This window comes from Centroberyx gerrardi, chromosome 4 (genome assembly GCF_048128805.1).
Source record: "Centroberyx gerrardi isolate f3 chromosome 4, fCenGer3.hap1.cur.20231027, whole genome shotgun sequence".
Taxonomy (NCBI): domain Eukaryota; kingdom Metazoa; phylum Chordata; class Actinopteri; order Beryciformes; family Berycidae; genus Centroberyx; species Centroberyx gerrardi.
In genome coordinates, this window is record NC_136000.1 from 10,229,709 (window position 1) to 10,255,302 (window position 25,594).

Sequence of the window (25,594 nt, forward strand, 5' to 3'; positions counted from 1 at the left end):
TTATAATTCCCTGCCTCTGCACTGTAATATGCTAATCAAGTGCAGTACAATCTTTTGTCATAGTCAGCAACACAGGGCTTTCAGGTGACGTAACACACCCGCTGGAGGCCATATTGGTGGTCCTCAGCTCTTGGGCAACAGTGGCTGTGAAGAGATTGTGTTTCTAAATGTATGACTTGGCGCTTTCAAAAGAATTCAATAGACATGGTTAGTGTGCTGTTTTTTTACTGGGAACTGAACATTTCGCCACTGATACATCTAACTGATTTTGTGTTTAGATGATCTCAGTTTATAAGATAGCAAATCACAGGGTCTGGCCAGCTAACCATCACTGTTTTGTTGTAAACACATCTGAATTGCACAATAGCTAGTAGAGGTTAGTGTGGCTATGCTGGCTAGTTAGGTAGCAAACAAAGCCAAAAAATAACTCTTTTCAAGCTACAACTTGTAGTGGTTTGGATAGAGACTAGGACCAGAAGGACAAGGGCTACAGATGAGACAGTTTCTTTGTCACAATAATCTAACTTTGGAAACAAATCTACCTCATCACACTATTCTTTTCTACTTATAAATGAAACGGTCTACAAACCACAACAGTCTCGTTCAGATGTCTCTCCTTCTCTAGCCCGGTTGTTACATATTAAACCATTATTTGCGTGCAGCCACTTCACCGGACTTCCATGATGGCACCAGCCTTGGTTGCTAGGAGACTTGTGACGCAACTGCAAAGCCTCTATAGTTTATCTGCTGATTGTAGCTTTACAATAGCAATCCTTGCCAAATTGCATGTTGGCAATCGGTGTGTGACAGACAGTGACTCACCAGGCGGTGGATGTGTTATAGGGCAGGAGCGTGGGACTGTGGCTCTCCCCTCTGAGGCTGTGTCTGGGCTGGTAGTGACTGGGGACCATGGGCTGGGCCTGGGCCTGGGCTTCGCTCTCCTCTGGCATGGATCTGTGCCACTGACTCCTAGCTTTCTTCAGCCAGCGTCCTCCCAGACCCCACTTCTCCAGGTAGACCCGGCACAGCTCATAGTTTATGGCTGAGTAGTAGAGAAAGTCCAGGGCCAGCAGCACCATGACGAAGAAACCGTAGATCCACACGCCGACCAGGGCTGTATAGTTACTGCAGGGGAGAGAGAGCTGGGAGCATTAGTACAGTGAAATCTGGGATAAAACACTGTTTGGTCATTCAAGAGCTACCATCGAGGCACCTTAACTCCCAATAGCTACAGTGGAGCTGCTCAGAGGCCAACAATAAAAATAACCTGGTTTTACTGAGCAGCTACCAGGTGTGAATGTGTACTATATGTGAGGCAGGGCCGTGCTAAAAAAAGAGCATGCATGTTCAGCAAACCATCCCTGGATAAATATCAAAATAAATTAAATAAAAAAACCTTTTCCATCTGTTCCATTTGCTGCCTTTTAAATACGACTTCTTAAATTGGACAAGGAATTTCATTAGCACAAGAGACTTGTTAATCCATCTCATTTTGGCAAATCTATAATAACTCCAAAATCTGTGCTCCTAGTTTTCACCTCTAGTACATTTCCTTCATGTAGAACATGCTCTAGCAAGATTTATGTGGTGTGCATTTGAACTTTCTCTCAGTTCGCCCACATCCATAAATTACAGCAAGGTAAATGCACACAAATAGCTTCCCATTACATTTCAGAATCAGCATTTCGGAGCATAGGGGTGCTAAAGGTCTATGGGTGTGATATCTTTTTATGGAGTTGATAAAACTTAATTGGGAAATGCCACAAATGGAAAGTGGTTCAGTCCTATTAGGATGTAACACTCACCTTCCATTAGAGAGAGCAAAAAGTATTATTCTGACTCTTTGAGACAGAGATGACACACAATATTACTTCAGAATAGAGATTTATTTAGTAGGAAACCCATCATTTGCGTAATGTAGGCTCACTTTGTAAAGTGTTTCACTGTAGTCATTGGAAACCCATTTAAATACTGATGCGTAAGTCATTCTAGTTCAGTAACTCAACTGAATCCACTCCTGTTGGAAAATGACATGGCCTTGGGGATATCTATCTGAATAAATAGCTTCAAAATGAACATTTGAGTTGCTTGAATGAGCAGCTAGGCAGGCATATACTGTTACTGCACTCAAATCCAAATTGCATTTACCTTTCCTCACCCCCATGCCTTTGAGACATTGCTCATGGTTTGCCTATAATTTAATCTGTATGTCTATTAAGGTGATTTTCAGGGCAACAGGGCTCTCCATGCAGGGCTGTATTTGAGTGAGCCTATAAGGGTAAGTAAACAAGACTAGGTGGACAGGCCTTGGAGGGATCGATCATCACCACACAACTAAAACAAATGTTATGTAATATTAAACGTGGCAGCCTCGGAGAAGAAAAGCAGATCCGATTGATTATCTGTCACGCACGATTGCAGCTTTTCTTGGTGCTTTTTCGGAGATCATTCTTGGATGACTTACAAAGCCATTTAAATTCAGCAGCATGTCAGCTACTTATAAAGTAACTCTATAAGTAGAAGAAACAAATGCTACCGTGCATCGACTGTAGAAACCCTCAGAGGCTGGTCTTAGCTTGGATTGTAAAAAACCTCTAATCTCTGATCTCTAGTTTCACCAGGCCAGGTGAGAGGAGGAGAGCAACATTAGGGCCAGTTTCACTCGCTTGGCCAGCGGTAAATATCAAGCTCACAGCCCTACTGTCCAGTGAGTCAGGATGAAACAGTAGCCCAACAGGCGATCTGCCACTAAAATGAAATATCATGACCTGCTGCAGGGCAGTGTGAACCGCCCGAGACAGAGCCATGCTGAGAGGGCATTAGTGGAGAGAGAGCTGTGTTTTTGTCACCCATACCTCCTACCGAGAGCTCCCACACAATAAGAGGCTCGTTTTTCCGTGTCCTTTACTCAGCTCAAACCTGTTTATGCTGCAAGGGGTGAGTGTGCCGTTAAGCCTATGTGTCCACCATGGAAATATAGTTTTGCACTTAATAGTGTAGCATAGTATTAGTAATTATAGTATAGTGCTGTACTGTGATTTATTGCATAGAATTCTGTACTATGATGCAGTCTAGGATACCGTGTTATAGTGATACTCAATGGAGTAGAAGGCACTTAACACCTGCCTTAGTGACCGATCATGTGGAGGCGTCCCACTCACGCCAGAGCAATTGCTTTCAGCATCTGCTCTCCACTGTGGTGCTTTTGAATCCCTCTGTAGGTGTAGATCAATGTCAACATACCCTTTGAGCAAGAGGCAAATGATGTCAATAACTGTGATATTGTCAGGGGAGCAAACAGCTTATATGAGCCAGTGTGCAACAGGTTGTTTTTATCTTTTCTCAGGAAATGTCATCTCTGAAACTGAAGTTGTTTCACATAGCTGTTCACAACAAAACTCTACTCAAAGTTTCAGCTCAACCATAATGGAGCTTTGCGGTAGTTCAGGCAGGATACAGTAGTCATATGCCTGGCACTCTACAAATACAACCAAAATCTAACTCCAATAACTGGGCGGTACTTATAAACAGATCTGGTGCTCAGTCATCCTGCAAACGCTTAAGCTGCTGCATCGCACTGCTGCCTGCTACCACAGTGCTTCAACTTCCTCCCCAGTCTCCTCCCGCATTAGCACTGAGGAATTCAGTATGTCTCTTATATTGTCATTATAATTAAGTGATGTGCATCTCGCTCTGTCCCATACGCAGGAGGGGGTTCGTGTGCTCCGAGCCAAATCTGTGTCACGCTCGCATAGATTTGTTCTTTGAGCATCCCGGGAGCAGAGCGGCACTGCCAAATCCAACTGTATTACCATTTGTTGCAATAAATGGTTGATCTCATTACGAGTGTTATATTGCCTATTGTATGACCCTAATTCATAGAGAAATAAATCACAGAGGTGTACATATGTGCCTGGTACATAACAACAGTTTTCATTACAAACGCAGTATTATTGTGTACTTTAGCATAGTTTTCCATAGTTCCATAATATAATTTAATGTAAGTTAATACATAAGTATAAGGCCGTTGGCCCTGAAAGCCCTGGGTTCGAGAGCAGATACATTTGTAATCTAATTGTAAATTTTCTCGTTTATACAAGTTTGTGCACTATCCTGGCTATCTTCAGTAGTGGTACAATCAGCGTTTTTCAGTATTAACCTGTGTGATGGGGTGGACACTTGACTGGGTGGGTACTTGACGGGGCAGATGCACAATGCGCAGGATCAAATAGTGATTGCCGGCGGGATCAGAGTTGGGGGTGAGGGGCATAAATGTCCTGGGGCCCCTATCATGGTGTCAACTATTATTATTACTCACTTGTGTGCGTAGCCATCTGAGGTGGTGGTGAGGTTGATCTGCATGACCGTCTGGAACTCGGTCTCGTTGCAGCAGTACTTGAAGGCCGTGTTGTTGTGGTGGCAGCAGAACATGTAGGTCTTGTTGTCTGAGAGGCGCGGGCAGTGGAAGCCGAAGTGGTAGCGCCCCTTGTGGTCGGAGTAGGGTTCACACACTCGGTAATGCGCCGAGAGGGCTGCGGTGGAGGGGAAGAGAAATCTTTGGATGTAAAGTACAATCAGAATTCCTCAGCAAAGAGATGTTCTGGTGGCTCAGTGGCTCAATAGTATCTAATATGGCAGAAATGACTTAAAAAAAAATGCTAAAAAGAAAAAAAGAAAAAAATGTAAAAAGAAAAGAAAAAGTCCCAGGAAATCAGATTTATTTATTTATCAAGGAAATAACTTTCAACCTGCAGTTATCAAACTGTGAAAATCAGTGTAGAATGTTATTTGTTTGAGACAATGAATATAATGGGGGCCTAGAGAATAGAGGATAAAAACAATATAATCGTAAAAACAATCAGATAGGAGACATCACATAAAGCATACAGGCCCTGGTGGCAAAAGCGCTGCCACATTTATTCTTAAAGGAAGGCAACACCACAAAACAACATAGATCTAATTTGTAGGTCCTTAGGCGAACACAGAAGTGTCGGTGCTTCTGACTCAAAACATCAAACCTGCTCAGCTATTTAAGTCTGGGTTTTTAGGATTCAGGCTGTCAAAATTACATCACAGACCCTAGCATGGCGATTTTGAAAACTTTCGGTTGATGCCAGAATAAAGAGAATTACATAGACTAAACATGAGGAAATAAAAGCATGACTGACTTTCTCCATATCACTAAATAAACTCAACTCAACCGAAGGAAGCAGGACTGCACCACTCTCTTTACTTTTTCATCAAAGCTAAAGTCAGCATCAAAAATTACTCCAAAGTTTCTGGCAGCTGGCTTCAAATTGGCTGACAGAGTGCCTAGCTCATTATGGAATAATTCAAAGGGGGTTTGGGAGTCCAAATAATGCTATTTCTGATTTGTTTTCATTCAGCCGCGGAAAATCTTGTGACATGCATCGCTTTATGCCACTGGAGCATTCCTTGAGAGCAGCTGGGCCATTTGAGTCACCGGGTTTCAGGAGAAGATATCTGTGCATCGTCGGCGTATCAAAGGAACGAAATGCTATTTTTGTGGAATATGGAATCTGGCAACCAATAAGCTTTCATTCTGTAATTGAAATCACAGAAACGTCATTTAGCAGCAGGTGAGGCTCCTGCAGATGATCACCAATTAACAATCTGTCAGAGAAATGGACCAGAGATAATGAGTGTCAATTTACAGGGCTGATGATGGTTAACACAAGTCACAGTGGGACCAGGACAAAGCCACTTGTTCAACACCCTCTTAACCAATCAGGATCAGCCTTGGCATCCTTTCACATTCTATTACCAGCAATAAGACCAAAAATGAATGTTCTTGTTCATTTGGAGACAGATTGCCTCCTGAGCATTCCTGCTAGCTGCACAGAAGTGATATGGAAGCTGCATGAAATACCCAAAATACACACACACACACACACGCTCACTCATAGGCACGCACATGCATAATAAGTACACACATACTCACATACACGACCCTACACTACTTGATGCTGCCTGTTTTCTGTTCTGTATTGCTGTATTGGCTTGAATAATTCATTCTGTGTGCCGTTTGATGGTTTTATGATTGTAATAATGAAACATCTTTTCTTACTTTAGCATTCTGTCAGTATAAAGTATATTGCAACATTTCTGTGTAAAGTACACGCAAATGAATTTTATTTGATTTGGTTTGTCTTTGTCTATCGTCTTTCCTTTCATCTGTGGAGCCCAGAAAATGACAGTGTTGTCAGTAAAAAATGTTCTGCTGTGATTTGGAGCCGAGGTCCACTTATCTTATGCCGAGGAGTGATAGAAGTCTTTCAAGAATGTCAGGCAGGGACAGATCAGCATTTGAAAGGGGAAAGCTCTTTCAGGTTATAATGAGCTTGGTTCGGCCACTTACTTACGGCCAGCCATCTTCCCTTCAACAAGTCTAATTGACAGGCTTTCTGCAGGATAGGGAGGTAGAATGAAGGGGTGGAAGAGGTGGTAATGAAGCACACAGGAGGATTTGAAGTCAAGGACACATTTTACAGCAAGAGAAAAACTCTCCATTTGACTTTTGTATTGATTATACAAGTTGCTGAATCGAATCCAACATAATGGGCTGTAAAATTGCAGCTTGATCTTATTCAGTTTTTACTTGATCTTGGTTACACTTTTCTTTTCAATTTCTGTGTTGGATCACAGCCAATAAATTGGTTAATCAGACTGTTTATTCATAAATGCCACTCAAAGAATTTGACATGACATTTTAAATTTTTTCCATTCTGATAGCTCTGAAATCAGCCCATATTATTGAAATTCCATAAATCCTTGGCACATACAGGAGAGGTCAGCAGCTGTAGGGAAGTGTATTGGCAATAAGGAAGCAGACCCCTCAACATCGGAAGTGGACCATAAAGTCCTCTAATGATGCAAGACTTAAAGGCTTGGAAAGAGAAGAGGAAAGGAGCTTTTCAAATGCGAAACAGCTGGTTCTGGTAACGACACTGTTGTAAACATAGCCACGTTGTTAATTTCATTAACACCTCTTGAATTTTAGGATACAGTAAACAGTTTGGCTCTTGCGTTATGTTTACAACCTGTGAGCTGAAAGAATGAGAGCCAAGGCCTCCCTACTGCAGCAATAAGCCACAGTCGAGTGTGAGTTAGTGCTACTGCCTCATATTTGAGGGTGCAATCACACCTCCCGTTGATCCGGACCATAGTGGAAAAGTTGACTTTGTTGTATTTTTGTATTTCGTTCATTGAGGACACTGCCCAATTACGTGAACGAGGTCTTTAAACAAAAGTCACATGGACTCTCAAGTAGCTTGTTTATTGGACAGAGTTTCAGTAACCTGTCATCCCGCCAGGTTAGAGGTTTTGGCAGCGGAGGGCAGTCAAAACAAATCCGATTCCAGTCCCTTTAACTTTAGCTAAGTATAATGGACTTGTCTGCACTCTTCACTGCCATTTACCTTTTTAGCATTCATACCAACACATGAAAAAATATGAGTATCAGTTGAGACTGCGGTTTGCTCTCTGTTCATTTTGTTATGCTATGGCTTTCCAAGTATGAGTAACTACTGGCTATCAGATGTCAACATCTGTCTCCTTTTACCCATAAAACCTTTTGTTTTGGGGTTGTTTCTTGTAGTTGGTTTGGATTACATTTTCACTCCTAACGAACCACACCGCAGTTCTCTTGGAAGAGGACTGAGACTCGCATTTTGAGGCGTCTCGGTGAAGTTATTTGGTGCCACCAGAGTTCGAACGGCATCGTTCTTACCTGCCCAAACGAACCAAGCGAGAGGAATAAATGCTCCAGAGTTCGAATAAACTACTCCAAACTTGCTTAAAACTGCTGTATGAGAACAGGGGGTTCCTATAATGGCTAACAGATAAACTTTGAGGTGCAGACAGGCAGGCAGACAGACTGATAAGCACATGGAAAACTGGACTGACCTGCAGTAGACAGCAGGAGGAAGATGACCGTCAGGACATTGAAGGACTGCCGGCTGGTGATAGTCATCTTCTCGTCCTCATATGGGAAGAAGGGAGGGGAGTGCTGCTCTGCTTTAGCTGGACGTGGGCATCGTCTGCTCGCTGACAGCTCCTCTCACATGGCTGCTGCTGCGCTGCGGTCCATCTGATGGGAACAAGACAAGCAGAGAGAGAGAGAGAGATGATTAAGATATTTGATTTGGATTTATCAAAGTTTCACCCTACTGCGTGGACAGCTTGTTTGGCAGTGAATGTCATGATGTCTTGCAAAATCCATCTTTCAGTTTACATAATGAGATGTCTCACACATTGACTTTAATTAAAATTGGCACTCAGCAACACTCTCTGGGGGCCAAATTCCAAAGTTGCAGAAATTGCTTTAGTGGCTATAGTTATGGTTTCTCTGCTTTTGTTGTGAGAATGTGATGCTGTGATGGTAAAATTATGGTAACACTTACAATAATACATTATAATACCTTATAATACATTATAAGGGGACTTACGAGGAATTATAATGCACTCATAATGCCTTGTGACCGTGCTTCCATGCTTATAACAACACATAATGCTTACTGATGCATTATACCACGCTCCTAAAATATTATAGACATAACTAAACATAATAAACAATAAATACAATTCTCTTATGATTGTTTATAACTAGTTCTAATCTAATCTATCAGAGGTTGTCCCATTGAGATTAAGACAACGTCCAATAGATAACTAACTAGATACTGTAACTAAGAATGGTCATAAGGCATTATGAGTGTATTATAATTCTTTAGGAGTGCCACTGTAATGCACTATGTAGTCGTAGACAATTTTAACTAAAAAATTTTTATTTTTTTTATTTTATTTTTTCATTAATTACACAGAGCCAGCTCCTGTAGTTCTCAGTGCAGAGAGCGGTGGACGAAAACCGCTGAAGATGAGTTTGCTAGTAAATGATGCATCATGGGAGTTCCTACCATTGGAAGCGCCATCGTAGCTGTCCATATACTGATGCTAAATTAGATTAATGGGATGCCAGCTCATTTTGCTTAGCCAAGCTTGTTTCTGTTCTTTGGAAAATGTATGCCTCGTTGTTATTACCAGAGGAAATTAAACGGAAATGGCCCCTGTCTGCTATTTTGTGAAACTGAATTCGTTAAATGTGAGGTTTATGCTAATTTCTGCGTTTGTCGCAAACTTGGTCATTGAACCATTCAAATTTGACTGCGGTTTTGCAAAGTCAGTGTGACAATAGCCTTGCGGTTGAATGAGACTTTAAAACTCTTATCAGTGTCTGCCACCCATGTGAAAGCCAGGAAGCCATGTCTTTCTAGAGGGAAGGGGTGAAAACCTGACTGCTCAGGCAAGTTTGTCTGAGATAGAGCTGACTGAAACGGAAGACACAGAGGAACTATTGGGTTTCAACACAGTTTGAAAAATGTATCTGCTCCTCAAAACCATAAAATCCACACCTCCAACATTTATGACAATGTTTTATTTTCAACTACCCAGAAACAGGCTTTAGCTGCATGCATGTGCAAGGAAATTTAAACACAAATATTATCTCTATTACATCATGTAGACTCGCACAAACTGCATGAAAACTATTACAACTTGAGGTCTGAAATAGTGAATAAATATATCTAGCAGGCTCCGTTTGTAAATCACTGCCATGTTTCAGGGAAGAGTGACATTTTAACTTGGTAAACAGTAAGGAAAGATTAATTTGCAATTCATACTGGCAATGGCAACATGGTGAATTCTCCCAACATGTGTGTCCAGTGCTTTTTTTTAAATTTTATTTTATTTTTTTTCAGTTCCTGAATGTGTACTGTGTATGTATTCTGTGTTGCTTAGTTGCTTCCACAACTAGCAGCAGCCTTTAGAGAGGCTAGAGAAGCCGACTTGTGACGAGAAGGTTGCTGGTTCAAATCCCCAACTGGTTAAGAAAACGTAGGACTTGGCTAACAGTAGAAGACTGTGGCTGTAAATGCATGTAACTGCATGTGAAGCAGAGAATTGCTTAATCAAGCTTCCGCGGATACATTTTTTTTATAAAAAACTGAAGGGCCTTGGGAATAGTTTACGGTGTTATTTACAGTTGCTCTACCTGTTCCAAATCCTATTTGTAGCCGTGTTTCTTCTTCGCTCTCTAACAGCATGAGTTGGCGGCAGCACCTGACCAAACCGAAATATAAAGCCATTGCTGTGGCCTGTATGCACAGAATAATATGTGCATGGAGCACAGCAGCCTGTTTCTGTTGGGTTTTTTAGCGCATTTTACATCAGGCAAGCTGCTCCCTCTTCAGAGAGCCAGGCAGCTGAGGTCCCCAGAGGCTTGTTAGAGTGGCATTTTATATATTTTTTTCCTCTCTTTTTACTTCTGGTGAAAGCTTCAGTGTACTGTCAGATGACAACATGTGCAGCACGACCAGGGATTCCCATCCTCTGAAATCCTCCCCACCCGCCTCCTCCTCCTTCCTACTCCTCTGGTCTTTAACAAGGGTTTTTACATGCATTATTATTTTTTTGTCTCTCAATATTTTCACATGGAGTACCTTCGTTGTTGTCTTGTCTATGCCGTACTTCCTGTGCTGCACATGCTATAAAGGGCAAGGTTCAATTAATCATGGTGATGCGGTTTGTTTGCAAATAAGTGGATGCGAAGGGTTTGTGTAATGAGCTTAATGGAAGTGAAGCAGAACAATGTAAATACACAGACATTTATGCACGCACACACACACACACACACACACACACACACACACAAACATGTACATAAACCCTTACATACACACACATAAACAGACACGTGCACAATCATGCACACACACACACACACACACACTCTCCCGCTCTCTGGGACTGAAAATAGAACACACTGCCCAGCTGAACAGGCATTCATCACAGATGGAGGGTCTAGCTACTTACTGTTTATGTCTGAGATCAAATTAAAATATACAGCAAAACACTGACCGTGACAGTTAAAGTGAAGCACATTCAGAGAGAGGAATATATCTCAAATATTAGCAGCCTCATATGGTAGCCAAAGCACACAGCGCTTAATGATTTGTCTACATGTTACTCCCTGTTCTAGCCTGGGAACAGAGGGAAATATTAGGTTACCAATTATTGCAGCAGCCACTGTGAACATCCTAGATCACAACACAGCAGGAGACCCAAATCTGTCAGAGGTTTGATGAGGAAAAGTGCAGTAGAAGGTTTTGGGCTATTTGGAGATTACACAGAGCGATATGCGAGGGCTATTTTATGAGCATTCTTGTCCAAGTCTTATTTTTGTTCAAACATTCACTTCAAAGCCTGTGACATGTATTATGGTTTCTAAAACTCATTTTATTTATTTATTTTGGTCTGTTATGTCTTTTATCTGTGAAGCTTTCAAGTTTGCAAAGACACGAAGACACATGCAGGATTGCTATACTCTCTACATCTTAACTGTATTTTTAGATGAAACATTTAGGCCTATCATTTTATAGCACCCATGTGACCAACTACTCCGATCCAGCCTCTTATTCCAGCTCTCTTCCTGTATTCCACAGTGGATGATATAGTTGTCTGCTTATGATCCCTCTGTGCCTCGTTATTAGGTTTGTGTTTTGCTTAGAGCACACAAATACGCTCTCCGTTGCTAGGCTGGCCCTCAATCCACGTTAATGTACGACATCAATCACCCTAAAATACATGAGAGTGAGTGAGCACCAGGAGTGAAGTGGAGTTGAGGCTCCCACTTCACACAGAGGATAAGTACGCACTAGCAGAGTGACTCCATCTCACTCCTGGCTCTCATGGTGGGCTTGCACCCAAATACTGATCAGTATTCCACCGTAATGAGGCCCTGTGCCTGATTGATGCTCTCTTTGACTATTATCAGAATAAATCGGGTTTCATTCCCTTTTGATGACATTAGAGCTTCACTCGGAAGCCCTGCAGTGCTCCATTAGGATGTGAGCCCATGTTGGGAGATTTAGAGCCGTGATCTAATGGCTGTCATTGGCAGAGAGGACTGGACTGTGTGCATTGGGATTGTCAATGGGTTAAGAGAGCCGGCCTAGAGCAGGGTACAGGCTGGCTGGTGTGTGACTGGTGTGTGTTATGAAGCGGTGAATGTGTGTGTTATTGTGAGTGAGATACCACACACACACACACAGTCTCCCCCGGTTTAGAGGTGATGCTGTAAATATCACAAGACTGATATTCACTGATTTAAGTTTAATTGCTTTGGTTTTATTTAACATTGACAGGCAGTAAGAAAAGAAATAAACTTCCCGCCTGCATGTGGGAACATCAAAACTTACTTTGTTGCCCTGAGAGCTTTTATAAGAGCTGTTTTTTCAGATGGCTTTGACTTTACAACAAAACGTGGTCAGCCGAGATAAAAGTTGGTTCATAGGTCTTCCATCTCAATTTCTTAAACGGTTTTTATGGCGCCATGAAATCGATTTTGTTGCTTTCCCCCTCATTTTTGGATTTTTCCTTCTTTTGGATTCATGTTTTTCCTGGATTTGGATTTATTTATGCATATAACTTGCACATGTTTCAATATTTATTGTTTGAGAAAGTATTTATTGCTAATTCTGAGAACTATTTGTTGTTGTATGGTTTACAGAGTGAAACTTTTTCAACTTTTAAACCCAATCCCTACAAGCAGCACATCACATCTCATAGCCTCATCAGACCTGAACCAAATGAGGGGAAATGATAGAAGACTAAAACACTTTTTAAAATTCATGGCAGGTATTTCATTTGTCTAGCACAATCTAAACCTCAGGCAAAACACTCAGACATCTGAAAGATTAGGAAAAGCAACAGGCATCATTATTCATTGTGGGAAGAATACCAAAATATCCAAGATGTGAGTTAGTCTACTGCTGTAAAGTAGTCTGAAGTGGTCTGAAGTAAAAGTCTGAAGTAAAAGTAAAAAATAGCTAATTAAAAATGTACTCAGAGTTAAAGTTACATGAGTTAAAATAAAAACAGATATTGCATGTTGAGCTTTCTAAAAATAAGATTGTCCTTATTCTATCTTTGCTGAAAAAAAGAAAAAAGAAAAAAGCCAATCCCCATTATTCAATATCTTTCATCGCTAGACAACAACCATACAAATATAAATCAATTACACTGTAGCTGGATAGCTTCAGCATCAAATGATACAATTTTACTTAATGTTACCGCCACATGCTTATGCAAATTTTATGTAGATGCAATTTGCAACTGGCCAGTTTGTGATGCAGTGCTTATGGAGAACCGGCAACATTTATACTCTGCAATGGATGCAATTTAAAATGTGTGAAAAGGTGAGAAATAAATAATTAAAGGTGAAATATACTGTAATTCAGTCAGAATATACTTAAATAAAAGTAAAATTACTGTCTTAAAAAAGTACTGGTACACAAAAAAGCTTCTCAGTTACAATAACTACGGTAATTGTAATTCATTAGTTCCGCCTTTGTCATTATTGAAGACAAATGTCGCACATTCAAATATGCATGCAATATACTGTATACACAACTGCTCATATACAGCCTGACTCCTCTTACTCTACATTCCTGTTCAAATTAGTTTCTCTTCTTTTTTTTAATCTCATTTCATTATTTTCTGCAAAAGAGAGAACGTAGGGCCCAGGGATCTTTCAAATTCCAAATTGATGAGACAGTCTCAGAGAAGCAACTGTTTATTCATTTGTGCTGTATCATTGCTAGCTCAGAGCCGGAGGACTCGACATAAATTTCAGTGACAAACAAAGGTTCTTCGCTGGTTTATGTGATCAGTCACCTGAATACATTTTCCAGATCAAATATTCTAAATAAAGCACAGAGGCAGCGATGTGTTTTGGCCTGGTGGCTTGATGTTGCCTGGGAAACATTTCCGCCACACAAGAATGCAACATCTAGTAATTAGCATCCGCACTGTAGTGAACAGGAAATGAACGCAGCCGTGCTAAAAAAAGCTAAGGGAGAAAAACACAGCAGGGTTGCCATAGAGCTTGTTGTTGTGAGTTTGGCCAGTATAAGCCGGCATAATGGGCTCAGCTATTGTACAGTGCAGCCACCGTACTGCATGGGTGGTCTGTGTTTTTGACTTGGTAATGCTTTGTTAAGTTGACACAATCAAGAGACGGCAGAAGTGCTGTAATCAAACTTAAATCTGCTGCAGCCTTGCTGTGTTCCTACCTGCCGAGATCTGTCGCGTTGATGGAAAGCACCGATCCTCCCCCTTCGCTCTGTCCCACATCCTTTATTTTTCACAGGCAGATTGGAAAACAGTGGATGTTTATATCTGAAAATGCTCCCAGATCTAACTAGAACAATGATTCCAAACAACCTTTTTCACAGCTTGGGTAATACCTAGGAGAAATGGCAGTGCAGCATCACGTTGTTAATGACAATCTCAAAAGACTATTTGCTGATATTTCTGCAGCAGGCAATATCAGCATCCATCTCAGTGGAAATAAAACTCCCCCAGCGATGGCTCCCAACAGATCTGAGCATTGCTCATTTCACCTCGCTACACTGCTCCAGCTTCATTTCATGTTGAATAAGCAACTGATATTGGGAGTATGGAGACGATGGAAATCCAATATATGCACAAGTTCATTAAGAGTTAGCCACATGCAGAAGCATTCAGAAGGATATTTATTACATGTTAAAACACCCAGGAGATTTAAGCTTAGCTGATAGGAGGAAGCCTATGCTGTCCAAATGAGAATTTAACTTTTTCTTTTTGTGTCATTTTTGCTTGGCAATAAATGTATGCATGCAGCAAAGGCGAGACAGCTAATGAGACAGCTACCGGAGACTAATAAGTTGAATTCATTATACAGTCAAGGTCTAAAAGTCAGTTGGGGGATGAAAATTCTTAGAGCCCCATCTAACCTAATGCAAGTTTTACTACAAAGCTCCTGTTTCCCAGATGATTTGAATGAATATAGCTTGCTTTATGCTATAGCTGCCTTTGTGAGAGAGAGGGATACTTCGGGCTATACTTACAGATCAAACCCTGATCAGAAAAGTAGGCAAAGTGAATGAGATGAATAGAAGAGCAGCAGTAAGATACCTACATTTACACATACAGGCTGGAGTGCTTTATTTCTGTTTATTGCCTTGAAGTTCTCTGAAAATCATCTCTGGTATTCACAATTCTGCTTTGATCAAGTGACTCAGGATGGTGCGTCGTTGACTTGACTGCTAAGTGGCACAAAGATAGTTGTCACAATTCTAAGTCGCTCTCAGGGCCAAAGAAAGCCTTCCAGGAATTGTCGTGCAGTCCTCAACAGTTGCCGCCGCTTCAAGGTTTCAGTTACCTCCAGGCTAGATTGAGGCCTCCTCTGTCAACTCATCAGTGCTTTGGCACTCAAATTCAGTTTTCTCTGGTAGAGGGACTATGACTCATGCAGAATAACTGGACTTGTTTTGGCTCCGGGGGTTGGGAGAAATATCCCCAGTACTCTTTGGGCTCTTTGATACGGACAGACATGGCAGTATCTCCCAGACACAAGCCAGCATTGTTTGTTTGGATTTGCTTTGACGCCACACTCTGGGCTCAGTTAATGTCTGTTGGACATGTTCCACATCATCATCCGCCTGACCCTGGATCTAAAATAGTTTCTACCCACGGACTAATAGCCTGGTAGGCATGTCAAAAATGAAAGGAAACATCACGAGGTGGGACAGGAATGCATAATGAAATTCAAGCCCGAACATAGCGGTTTGATTATCTTTTTTGTGCCCCCCTATTACCCAGTTGATTAATATTCTCAGTTTACGCAGACCACCATGGTGGTGAGTTGGCTCTCAGGACTTTGCTAACTACAGTTTTCAAGTTGAAGTACAGTATATGTTGAGGGTTTGGTGTATGGCCAAATGTTACCCTGCACAAAAATGGTAGCAGTAAGAAATCCCACTGCTAATCTAAAGTGGGTGTTCAGTGTGCCAAATCCAAAAGTAGCACACTCAACATGGAGAAGGGTGTGGGTTTCCCCTCAGATAACCTGCCTGGACCACAGTCTGTTTTAAGAGGGTTAACACGCAGGACCAGATCCAATGCGACTTAAACCCAAAATAGATATTTATGACAGATATACTTCAGCAACACTGGGCAGATCTTCAACCAGGACAGCTCTCACACACCTTGAGGTCACAGAGTTCACCGAGCACAAAGGTCACAGACAACCTCACATGTTACTGCCAAGAACACCTCAGATACTGAGAAGGTATAATACTCTGCGCTGCTCCACATCCAAATGCTAATGGTGTTTTGGCAGGTGGTTTATATGGCCTGTTAGAAAACCTTAAAAAGCAAGTTACTGTTGTGAGCTCTTCCAGAGATCATTATTGGAAGTGTTGGGTGACTGGCCATCATAGAGATTGCACCTCATTAACGAGGCTGTCCTGGTTTTGACCCACAGAGAATGAACTCACCTCAGTTTGCATAGTTTGTGGAAACTTCTATGAATAACAACTTCCTAGTATGTCCTGAAATGCTCCCTGAATGCAAGTAACTTCAGTATTGAACTCCAATATTAGCACTTTGTGCTAACTGCTCTTAAGTCTCTACTAAAAGTTTCATTTGAATTGACTTCTGTGAATGTAGCATGAATTTTTTATTAACATAATGAACAATGGTGGCGTTAGCTGCTGTTATACAGAGATAATATGTGAACATGACTCACTATCATGTCCATTTCAAATATTAGTCATTATTGTAATGAGTCATATCAGGAATTATAGTGAGGCACTATATCATGCATTATCTCTGTCAACACTGCTAGCGTATACTCTACATATGTGGCACTAAAGGGCTCTCACAAAGAAAGAGACAAACAGAGACACACACACACACACACACACACACACACACACGCACACACACACACGCAGTTGAGTCCACAGTTCCTGTCATGTAGATTTTCTCATGTGTGCCATTTGACCATCTGAAGCAGCTGGCACAGTGGTAGCTCACTTAGAGACAAAAGCCCGCTCTCCTACAGTCACACCTCTTTCATCTGCATTTATGCTTCCCCTGTCCGTTACCAGCGGCAGTGTCACTGTGTATTCTCTTTTAACGATGAGGTCCACCACCAGTGCATGGAAAAAAACAAAAAGAATGCATTGTTTTGGCTGAGGACAACTTTATTCCCTTATTCTGCCCTCGCTGGCTCCAGAAAGTTGCCCACGTTTTACACTTACTCATAGTGCAAACTGGCTCGAAGGCCCAATCTGTAATAGTAGTAATTGTAGTATGGCACTCCCTGTTTAAAGCACTACTGGCTTCGTTTACAACGGTGTCTATTAGATCGAACACTTCTTCAGTGGGAAATGTATTGTCTGAGCTTTTGATACAAGGAATGATGACATAGGTTTTATGTATATTTTATCCTCAAACCCTAATTTCCATCTACAAGTCAAACTGTTAAAGAACATAACGTGAATACACCCAACATTTAGATGGTCAGATAAGGTCAAGATTGTATATTTCATACAACAAAGGATTTCTCATTGAGATTCCACCGAAGAGAAATGGTGGTCACTGCCTGACTCACGAAGTTGATGACACAATGTTATCTGTCTGAACATGTTTCTCAGTCATAAATCATCACTAACTCATCTTCTCCCCCTTATTTACCAATCTGCCTGAAACCTAATTCCCTTAAAATCATTTTGACTAGACAAAACACATTTCTCATCCATATTAAGAAAACAATTCCAGGAATAAAGTCAGATGCTACAAATCCTAAGGCCGCATGTCCAGCCGTTCCTTCGGTCACCTCGCTCATTCTTGTTGAGACCTCGGGCGCATTTAAGCCATTGCTTCGACATGCTCTTTTTATCTGGAGATAAGAGCTTCTCTCTCTATGCCGCCGGGCTGAGCCAAAGTGACAGAGGCTCCGTTGCACCTCCAGCTCTGTAATCACCAGCCGGCGTCCAACATCGACGTTCAACCCCTCATCCACTCCCCATGCATCTCAGCTGTCACTCACATCCCCCGTCTCCCTACACCATCTGGGGAAGAGAGGTCAGCCAACTGTATGGCTATATATGGATGTTGTGTAGAGCAGACAATTTCAATTAGTCTACTTTGGATAGGATTTCCAGGAATAATGCCGTGCTGCTTTTATTCTGTACTATTTGTGTTGTGCTTTTACTCTGAAGTGTCATTTATTTTAGGAATTCAGAGCACTCAATCGTGTTAATTACATACAGTGTAAGTAGGAATTTCCTTGCATATCCCCTTGAGGCGCACATACAGTACATATATGCATTTCGCTAGTGGGTCAGAGCACAGGGGATCAGGAACACCGCAGTCTCTCTAAGCAGCGGGCCATCTTTCCCGTGCCATTATACGGGTTCGTTATAGAGTGTGATGCTTACATGGCCGATGAGGCTTGTATCGTAGACTTTATGTATCACTGGTGGCAAACAGTTTTCCTCTCTGAAGCCAATAAAGATCTACAGTATATGTCAATTTAAAAGGTAAATGGTTCGAAAAGGTAATTACGTTGAGCTGAGCATTACAAGTGTCCACTCATTACCGGTGACATGTAACACTGATCTATAAGGTGATGCTGCGGCGCGGGTCAATGGGAGGTTAAACACGGGTCAAAGGTCAAGCCACGTGGTTCAGCTGTGTATTAAGAGCACGCTCTGGTCACAGGTCAGACGTTGGTACGCCAAATAATGAGTATTGACAAAGAGTGGTGTCATGCAAATGTAAATATAGCCATAGAATTGATTGAACTGTGATGGATATAGATTTTCCACCTCACCATTGGGAGAAAACCTGACGTCTCTCTCTGTTTTTAAAAGACTGTCCGTGCCTCAATTAAGGGTTTGAAGATTGTTAAAGGTAACGGCTACGCTGAAAAGAAAAGTAACAATATTACAGATACAGTTTATTATTTGGGTAAGGTTTTGAGGAACAAGCAAAGATACCGACGTGTATAATAGGTTTGCTCATGTAAATATTTGCTCAACCTGTCATTTTCCATAGTGAATGATCATTCATCTGGAATTTAACAGCTTCAACTGGGTCAATACCACTAAAGCCTCAAAGGACTCTGAATCGATGTAATTTTTCTCCCCTTTTGTGTTGTCCAGATACACACACACACACACACACACACACACAGACAGCGTCAAAGCAAACACTGCATTAATATTCAAAACAGCCAGTGGGTGAACGTGTGTCTGAATTTCAACAGCTTGTTCTTTATTTGATTATTCCTTCTGCCTCCCATTTCAGTAGCCGCACAAAAGGAAGAAATGCCTTCCTGATGCCAGTAAAAACCTGCGCCACCAGGAAAAACACGCCACCCATAAACGCTCAGCGGCAGCGCTCAAAGCGATGTACACACGTTGAAGAGGAGGGTGCAAATAAATGCAGCCCGACATATTGACATTTGGATAGAATGAAAACATTTAATGGGCTGTTTTATCCACTGTAAACAACCAGAGAGGAAAAGCGCCGCCGTGTTTGTGTTTTTGGTTCTGTGGCTTTGAGCGCTGAGAACAGAAGCAGTACAGTAGGCAGAGGGGTCAGGATGCATAGAGTTTCCCCTTGGAGCGGGCTTCTGATATTACCCTTGACAGTGTAATGGGACAGAGTGCTAGCTGGCTTACTGCCTTGGGCGTCTAATGGTTACAGCATTGATATACATGAGGCCACACAGAAAGAGAGAAGAGAGGGGGAGAGAGAGAGAGAGAGAGAGAGAGAGATAGCGGATACAGCTGATGAGTAGATGGTGGTGTATGCAGAATTCTCTCTCCAGGCCGCCGCTAGATTATCATCTGCTCAGTGTAATCTGATACGGAGGGGAAGCCAGCATCAAAGGCAGCGTCAACGCCTCATCAAGGAACCCAGGCTGCTTCTGTCAGCCTCTCTGTCTCTCACTCACACACACACACACAACTGTAGAAATATACATATACACACAGAAACGCACATACACGGATGAATGCATGTACGCACTCACGCACTTTCTTGCTCTCTCTCTAACACATGCCCGCACACACACACACACACACACACACACACACACACACACGCGCGCTCACTCATCAACATGCGTGTGGAGATGAACACAAATAATGCATGCACACAGAAAACACACTCAGTACACCCACGCGCGGAGCCAAGCGGAGGGCTGGGGAACTCCGTGTGAACCCCGCAGAGATAGATGTCACGATGGCAGACTAGATAAGCCAAATGAATATGGAGTTTTCTGCACCGCAGGTTGGAAAACAAGACATTTCTGTGCACGAGTCACACTGAGCGACTACGCGCTGCCGACTTTCTGTTTGTTTTGGGTTTCACAATGTAATTATTTGGCTGCCATTTTCCGATGCCGCCGTTCCTTCAGATGCTGCCTTCGGTGCTATTAATCAGCCGCACTCTCAGTTGGAAACTCTTCAATATTCAATAATGATTCAATAAAAACTTTTCAACTCAATGATTATGACTAGCCAAATAGAATAAAGGCTTTTTAACAATTTTTCAGGCTGCCTTGGATCTCGCTTTGTTCCATATGACTGCTAGAGGATCCTTTTTTATCCAAAGAGCGTGCAAGTTTGCAATCAGTAGCATTAGAGGCTATATGAAGCAATCCACCCTCCTATTTGTTTTCCATGTCTCCTTCCTTGTGTCCTTCCTTGTTTCCATCCTTGTTTGTGGCCACAAACAAGGATATCAAGTACTGAAAGGCTCGGTCGTCTGAGGACATATTTTGATTTTGTCCATTTATGTTATGTAAAGCACTGAGTTGCATTCTATGTATGAATGGTACTATAAAAAATAAAGTTATTATATTATTATTATGTATGTGTTTTTGTTGTAGACCTGGTATGCGGATATCCTGTTTGCACTTTTTGTTTGGCTTGATAAATTAAGAATAATTTATCTGTTTTTTCCCTCTGAACTTCAGTGTACAGGAGGAAAAAGAAAATAAAGTTATTACAGGAGTTATTGCAGAGCAAAAAATAAGCGTGTGGAATCAGATTGCTAAGGAAAATACTGTATTACTGTATGGGAGCGATGTGTGACTCACAAGTGCATGTTCTTCAGTAGTTTTCTAAGTTTCCCCTGGGATCAACATTTTCAAGAGAATGTTTCTCAGGACCCACACAGATTTCATGGGCTGCTGTTATCCTATTAGTCTATTAACCAATTAGTAGCTTTAAGTACATTGCTCAGTCTCTGCATACATTGCAGGAATTTGAGAATACTGTAGCTGGTTTCTCCAAAGAAAATGTTTAATTTCCTGTCAAAGCCTGTCAACTGTGTGTCTGTGATAAATTGTGGACACATTTTAATCCTCCCATGACCAAATAAAGAGTCGTAAATCAATGTCTGAAACATCATTTCAGACACTCATTTTCAGTCTCCTTGCAGAACTCCTACTCCTAAATAACCCAGTGTACTCTCATTGCAGTTCAATATGCTGGCTGGAATAGGTGTGCTGTGGTCAATGGCGCTTTATGATAGCTGTTCAGCTCTCAGTATAGTTGAGAGTTTTGACTCGTACAGACTATCAGAAAAGGAAAACCATTCCTGAGATGATAACCACAGTTGTATTCATTTCAACTCCACTCCTCTGACTTTTCTGTTTGAGATTCAGGTGCCAAATTCTTTCTCTGCCAGATATCATCTGCATCTGGTGCCGCCGGCTACTCTGCATTTTCGACACTAGTTTGATCATCTGTTCTGAATTTGAAATGCTCCTCACTCAAAATTTTCACCTTGAGAGCTTCTGCCAAGGCACCGGTCACGACGCCTCTCCCTGCTCCGCCTCCCCCGGTGTGAGTGTGTGTGTGTGTGTTCTGTATGTGTTATTCCGCCTTTGTGTCTGTGTGTTTGTTTGTTATACGTGTGAGTACACGTGCCTGTGTGTGTGTATACTGGTTGTGTGTGTAGATGTGTGTGTACCAGGCGGACATTAACACCCTCTCAGTGTCAGTGACTCTTCCTAGTGGGGAAATGTCAACAAGCCGCTGATGGACTCAACATGACTGTCCCTATAAGGCACAATAGCTGTAGCTGTGTGTGTATCTGTGCTTGACAAGGTGACACAGGATACAGTCCTCTAGTCCGAGAGTGGATGACTGATAGCCAGTCCTGACCTCGGTTACGCTCAGTCAGTCCTATGGAGGTGACCGTGATTATCTGACAAAATGTATGTGCACTCACACACAGACTAGACTAAACAGAAAGCAAGGAAGACAAAAGGTCATTGCACTAATCGACTGTTGAATGATACATTTTAAAAGCAGATGCTTGGCTTGGGGGCTTTTGTGTAAACACAATCCTGCCGTATGTAGACCTACACTTCTTTGTCATTGAAACGAATGGACGCTAAGGCTTATAGGCTTATGCAATATCTTTCCTTTTGAACGGCGAAGCAGAAAACGTGTGCCTCCCTGTGTTGCGTTAAGTGTCAAAACATACACAGTCCAGAATAATTGCCCTGCGTGCCTCCGCCTGTGTTTACGCAGGGAATACAATGCGTTCCCTTCCAGCTGAGCTCTCCCTGTCCTCTTGTTTAATACATTCTTAATCAAATTGGCCCCCCCACAGTGACTTTTATAAAAACTTCACCGTCCATCAGATCACTCAAACGCACGTCAGAGGCCTGCATTACCGGGAGCCAAAGGCCAACCGCAGCCTCTTGAGCCATGCTTAACCATGTTGAAACATGGCTGAGAGATAGCTGCTGTGAAAAACAGTGAACAGCATAGGTCTTTATTGGTCCCAAGGAGACTTTTTCTATCAAGTAAATAAAGCCAGAACAAAGGCACAGTCCATACGGTGCTTGTTTATCGCATAAATTACATCACAGTTCGTCCATTCATTACATAAATTACACAATGGTTCATCCAGGATCCACAATATTACAAAGGGGCAATGATGTTTCCTAAAATGCAATTCTCCCTCCCCTGAGTAGTTTAAGCGTGAATCATTTCTTCCACTTTGTAGTCATTAAACGGGAAGGCTCACTAGTGTGTGTTGATGTGCTTCAGCACTAATGGACTCATTAACTCCAAAACACTCCAGAGGGACACCGTGTCACCCATGTACACACATGTAAGTACATATACAAAGTGTGTACATGCAGTCACACACACACCACACACACACACACACACACACACAGTGTTTCTATGCCCACGCACGTACACACACAGCCTCCAGCAACATTCACAGTAATAAAAACTCAAAAAAAGCTTGCAAGTGAAGCCCATAAGCCAGTTTTCACTCAGATGTACAGACAAGACAGTGAATTCTAATGATTACTCAGAGAGGAGCAGTCTTTTATGTGAATGAACAAAGGGAATCTCCTTCCTCCTCGCCTCCTCTCTGCCTAAATCCTATCATGTGCCACCATGCATCTCCCACACGCCTGTTTCCAAGTTACCAACAGCGTCGGCTGCCAATCCGGCTTAATTGCCTCCTGTGTAAAGAGACGGCTGAGGAGCGCCGAGCAGAGCGAGCCGTCCTCGCCTTTCCTGCAGCTCTCTCACCGCTACCGTGGCGAAGGGGAGACTCCACCTGAGTACCATACAATACCGCTGGGAAATCACACAATAGTCTAAACCCAGAGTGAAACTTCAGTACCCCGCCAAGAGACCTACTGTACGCAAATGGAATATCCCTCAGATTAAGGGACTTTTAATGAAAAGAAAAGGCAAAATCTACTCATTCTAGAAAATTGCCTTGTGAAGACATTCAATTTGAGCCCTAATTGACACTAAGGGGGGTAAAGGATATGAATATGAAGTGTTGAATAGAATATGCCTTGTTACAGATGATAAAGTGAAAGAACAGAGGGTAGAACAATAAAAACAGGCAGATGAAGAGCAGCTTTCCTCACTAACCTTGGTTGAGCCTGGAGAAAAAGAAAGGGCTAAGATCTTCTCGTTCGCTCCCGTTCAGACAATTACCCCCCTGTTGCTCCTCGTTCCCTCTTCCTTTGTTGCGTCTCCTCCTCACAAATAGATCCTCCTCATCCTTGGGAGCAGACTGGATTTAACAGCTCATGAGGGAAACCAGACGGGAGAGGCAGAAACAAAAAAAAAAAACAAAGAAGAAAAGAAACGCACTCTTTCCCCCCCCCAAGTCCCTTGCACTGTATCCCAATCCGTTAGAGCACAGCGATTGAGAGTGTGAGTAGAGGGTGAGTGAGGGAGAGAGAGATGAAGCGATACTGTGGGCGAGTGAGAGAGAGAGAGAGAGAGAGAGAGGAGGGAGGGAGGGAGAGAGAGAGAGAGGAGGGACAGAGAGAGAGAGAGAGAGAGAGAGAGAGAGAGGGAGGAGGGAAGCTTGTGTGGAGAGTGATCCTCCTTGCGTACAAGTGTTTATGGATCTCTCTCTGTTTCTCTCTCTCTCTCTCTTTCTGTCTCCTTTGCATGCATTCCTCTTCAACAGAAGCCACAAGGTCAGTTGCTTTTACAGTAACAAGACTTGGTTTCCTCTTGAGGGAAAGACTCCCTGTTAGTTCTCTGCTCAACTTCCCTCGTGAGAGAAATTACCATACATTTTTTTTTGCTTTTAAACCTCTCTCACTCTGTTTCTCTCCCTCTCTCTTTCACACACACACACACACACACTATCTCTCTATGCCTGTCTTTAAATGTATTATAGCATCCCAGCAAGAGTTAATCTAATCTCCACCCCAAATGCATTGCCTGTCCAGAGGTTATTCCATTGACCGCAAATGTGCTGCTGGTAGAATTTAATTTCAGATAGATAGTACAAACATAAGCACTAATCCACATATACAACAGATACTGCTGCTATTCGCATGCGTAAGGAATATAAATGCAAACATACATGAACCGATATAAGAAGATAGAACTGCATCGCTTGCAGACAAACGCATTGGATGCAAAGGATACTGTGTACATCCATGGAACATGTCAGTGACACACACACACACACACACACACACAATCAGACGTCATGCATGGCTTTGCATCTTCTAATATTGCTCTTACCACGAAAGTATTTCGTAGATGGAAGGGAGTTGAAATAGAAAAAAACAGAATACTGTAAATATCTACTACCATGAATACAATGGTAATTAGTCATTAGTCAGGCTACAACCCCCAGCTATTACACACATCCATTTGCATATACACGTTTTATTTTCTCATTTTAGGATTTCACTCCTTATCAACACTTTCAGGCCTGATAGTGGGGGAGTAATATGTTTAAAGCATTTAAATCATTGTTAAACAAAATTGAAAGATGTATTTTGTATGCCAACATTTACGTATTTTGCTGTCTCCATTGTCAGTAGACAGTGAAATCCTGAGAACTGCTAATTGTGTAATGCTAATCAGGCAGAAAGACAAACTGGTATCATCACTGGTGAGTTAGCCTTGCAAGTGTGTACTTACGGTACATGCTGTACAGTATCTGTAATACTCTGCCTCTCTTCTCTGATCTACTTCCTGATATGAGATGGCAGCCTAAGAGCCTAAGTGTCTCTCTTCATGGGACTGGGTATGGTGCATACTTGGGTGCACACACTATACACGGAAAGCGGTGGGTCAATCAGGTCACACACATCAGTGAAAGGTGATTTAGACACCAATCTGACACCTTGCTCAATTATGCTGATGAAGTG

The 25,594-nt window shown here is 42.1% G+C and overlaps 1 protein-coding gene across 1 annotated transcript; it reads right to left on the reverse strand.

Moving 5' to 3' along the window:
* Positions 1–818: 818 nt before the first annotated feature.
* shisal1b (shisa like 1b) lies at positions 819–23,932 on the reverse strand. Its single transcript, XM_071922526.2, has 4 exons — positions 23,841–23,932; positions 7,927–8,110; positions 4,319–4,532; positions 819–1,125 (listed from the first exon to the last, which is right to left on the reverse strand). Exons 2-4 carry the CDS (start codon positions 7,991–7,993, stop codon positions 819–821), a joined length of 588 nt encoding a protein of 195 aa, XP_071778627.1. The 5' UTR covers positions 7,994–8,110; positions 23,841–23,932.
* Positions 23,933–25,594: the final 1,662 nt, after the last annotated feature.

Excerpts from the sequence above, each read along its gene's own strand:
- shisal1b (XM_071922526.2), bottom strand. The coding sequence starts at position 7,993 with ATGACTATCACCAGCCGGCAGTCCTTCAATGTCCTGACGGTCATCTTC. Across the intron at positions 4,533-7,926 it reads CCTCCTGCTGTCTACTGCAG|CCCTCTCGGCGCATTACCGA; the intron begins GTCAGTCCAGTT and ends CCTCCACCGCAG. Across the intron at positions 1,126-4,318 it reads TCAGATGGCTACGCACACAA|TAACTATACAGCCCTGGTCG; the intron begins GTGAGTAATAAT and ends TCTCCCCTGCAG.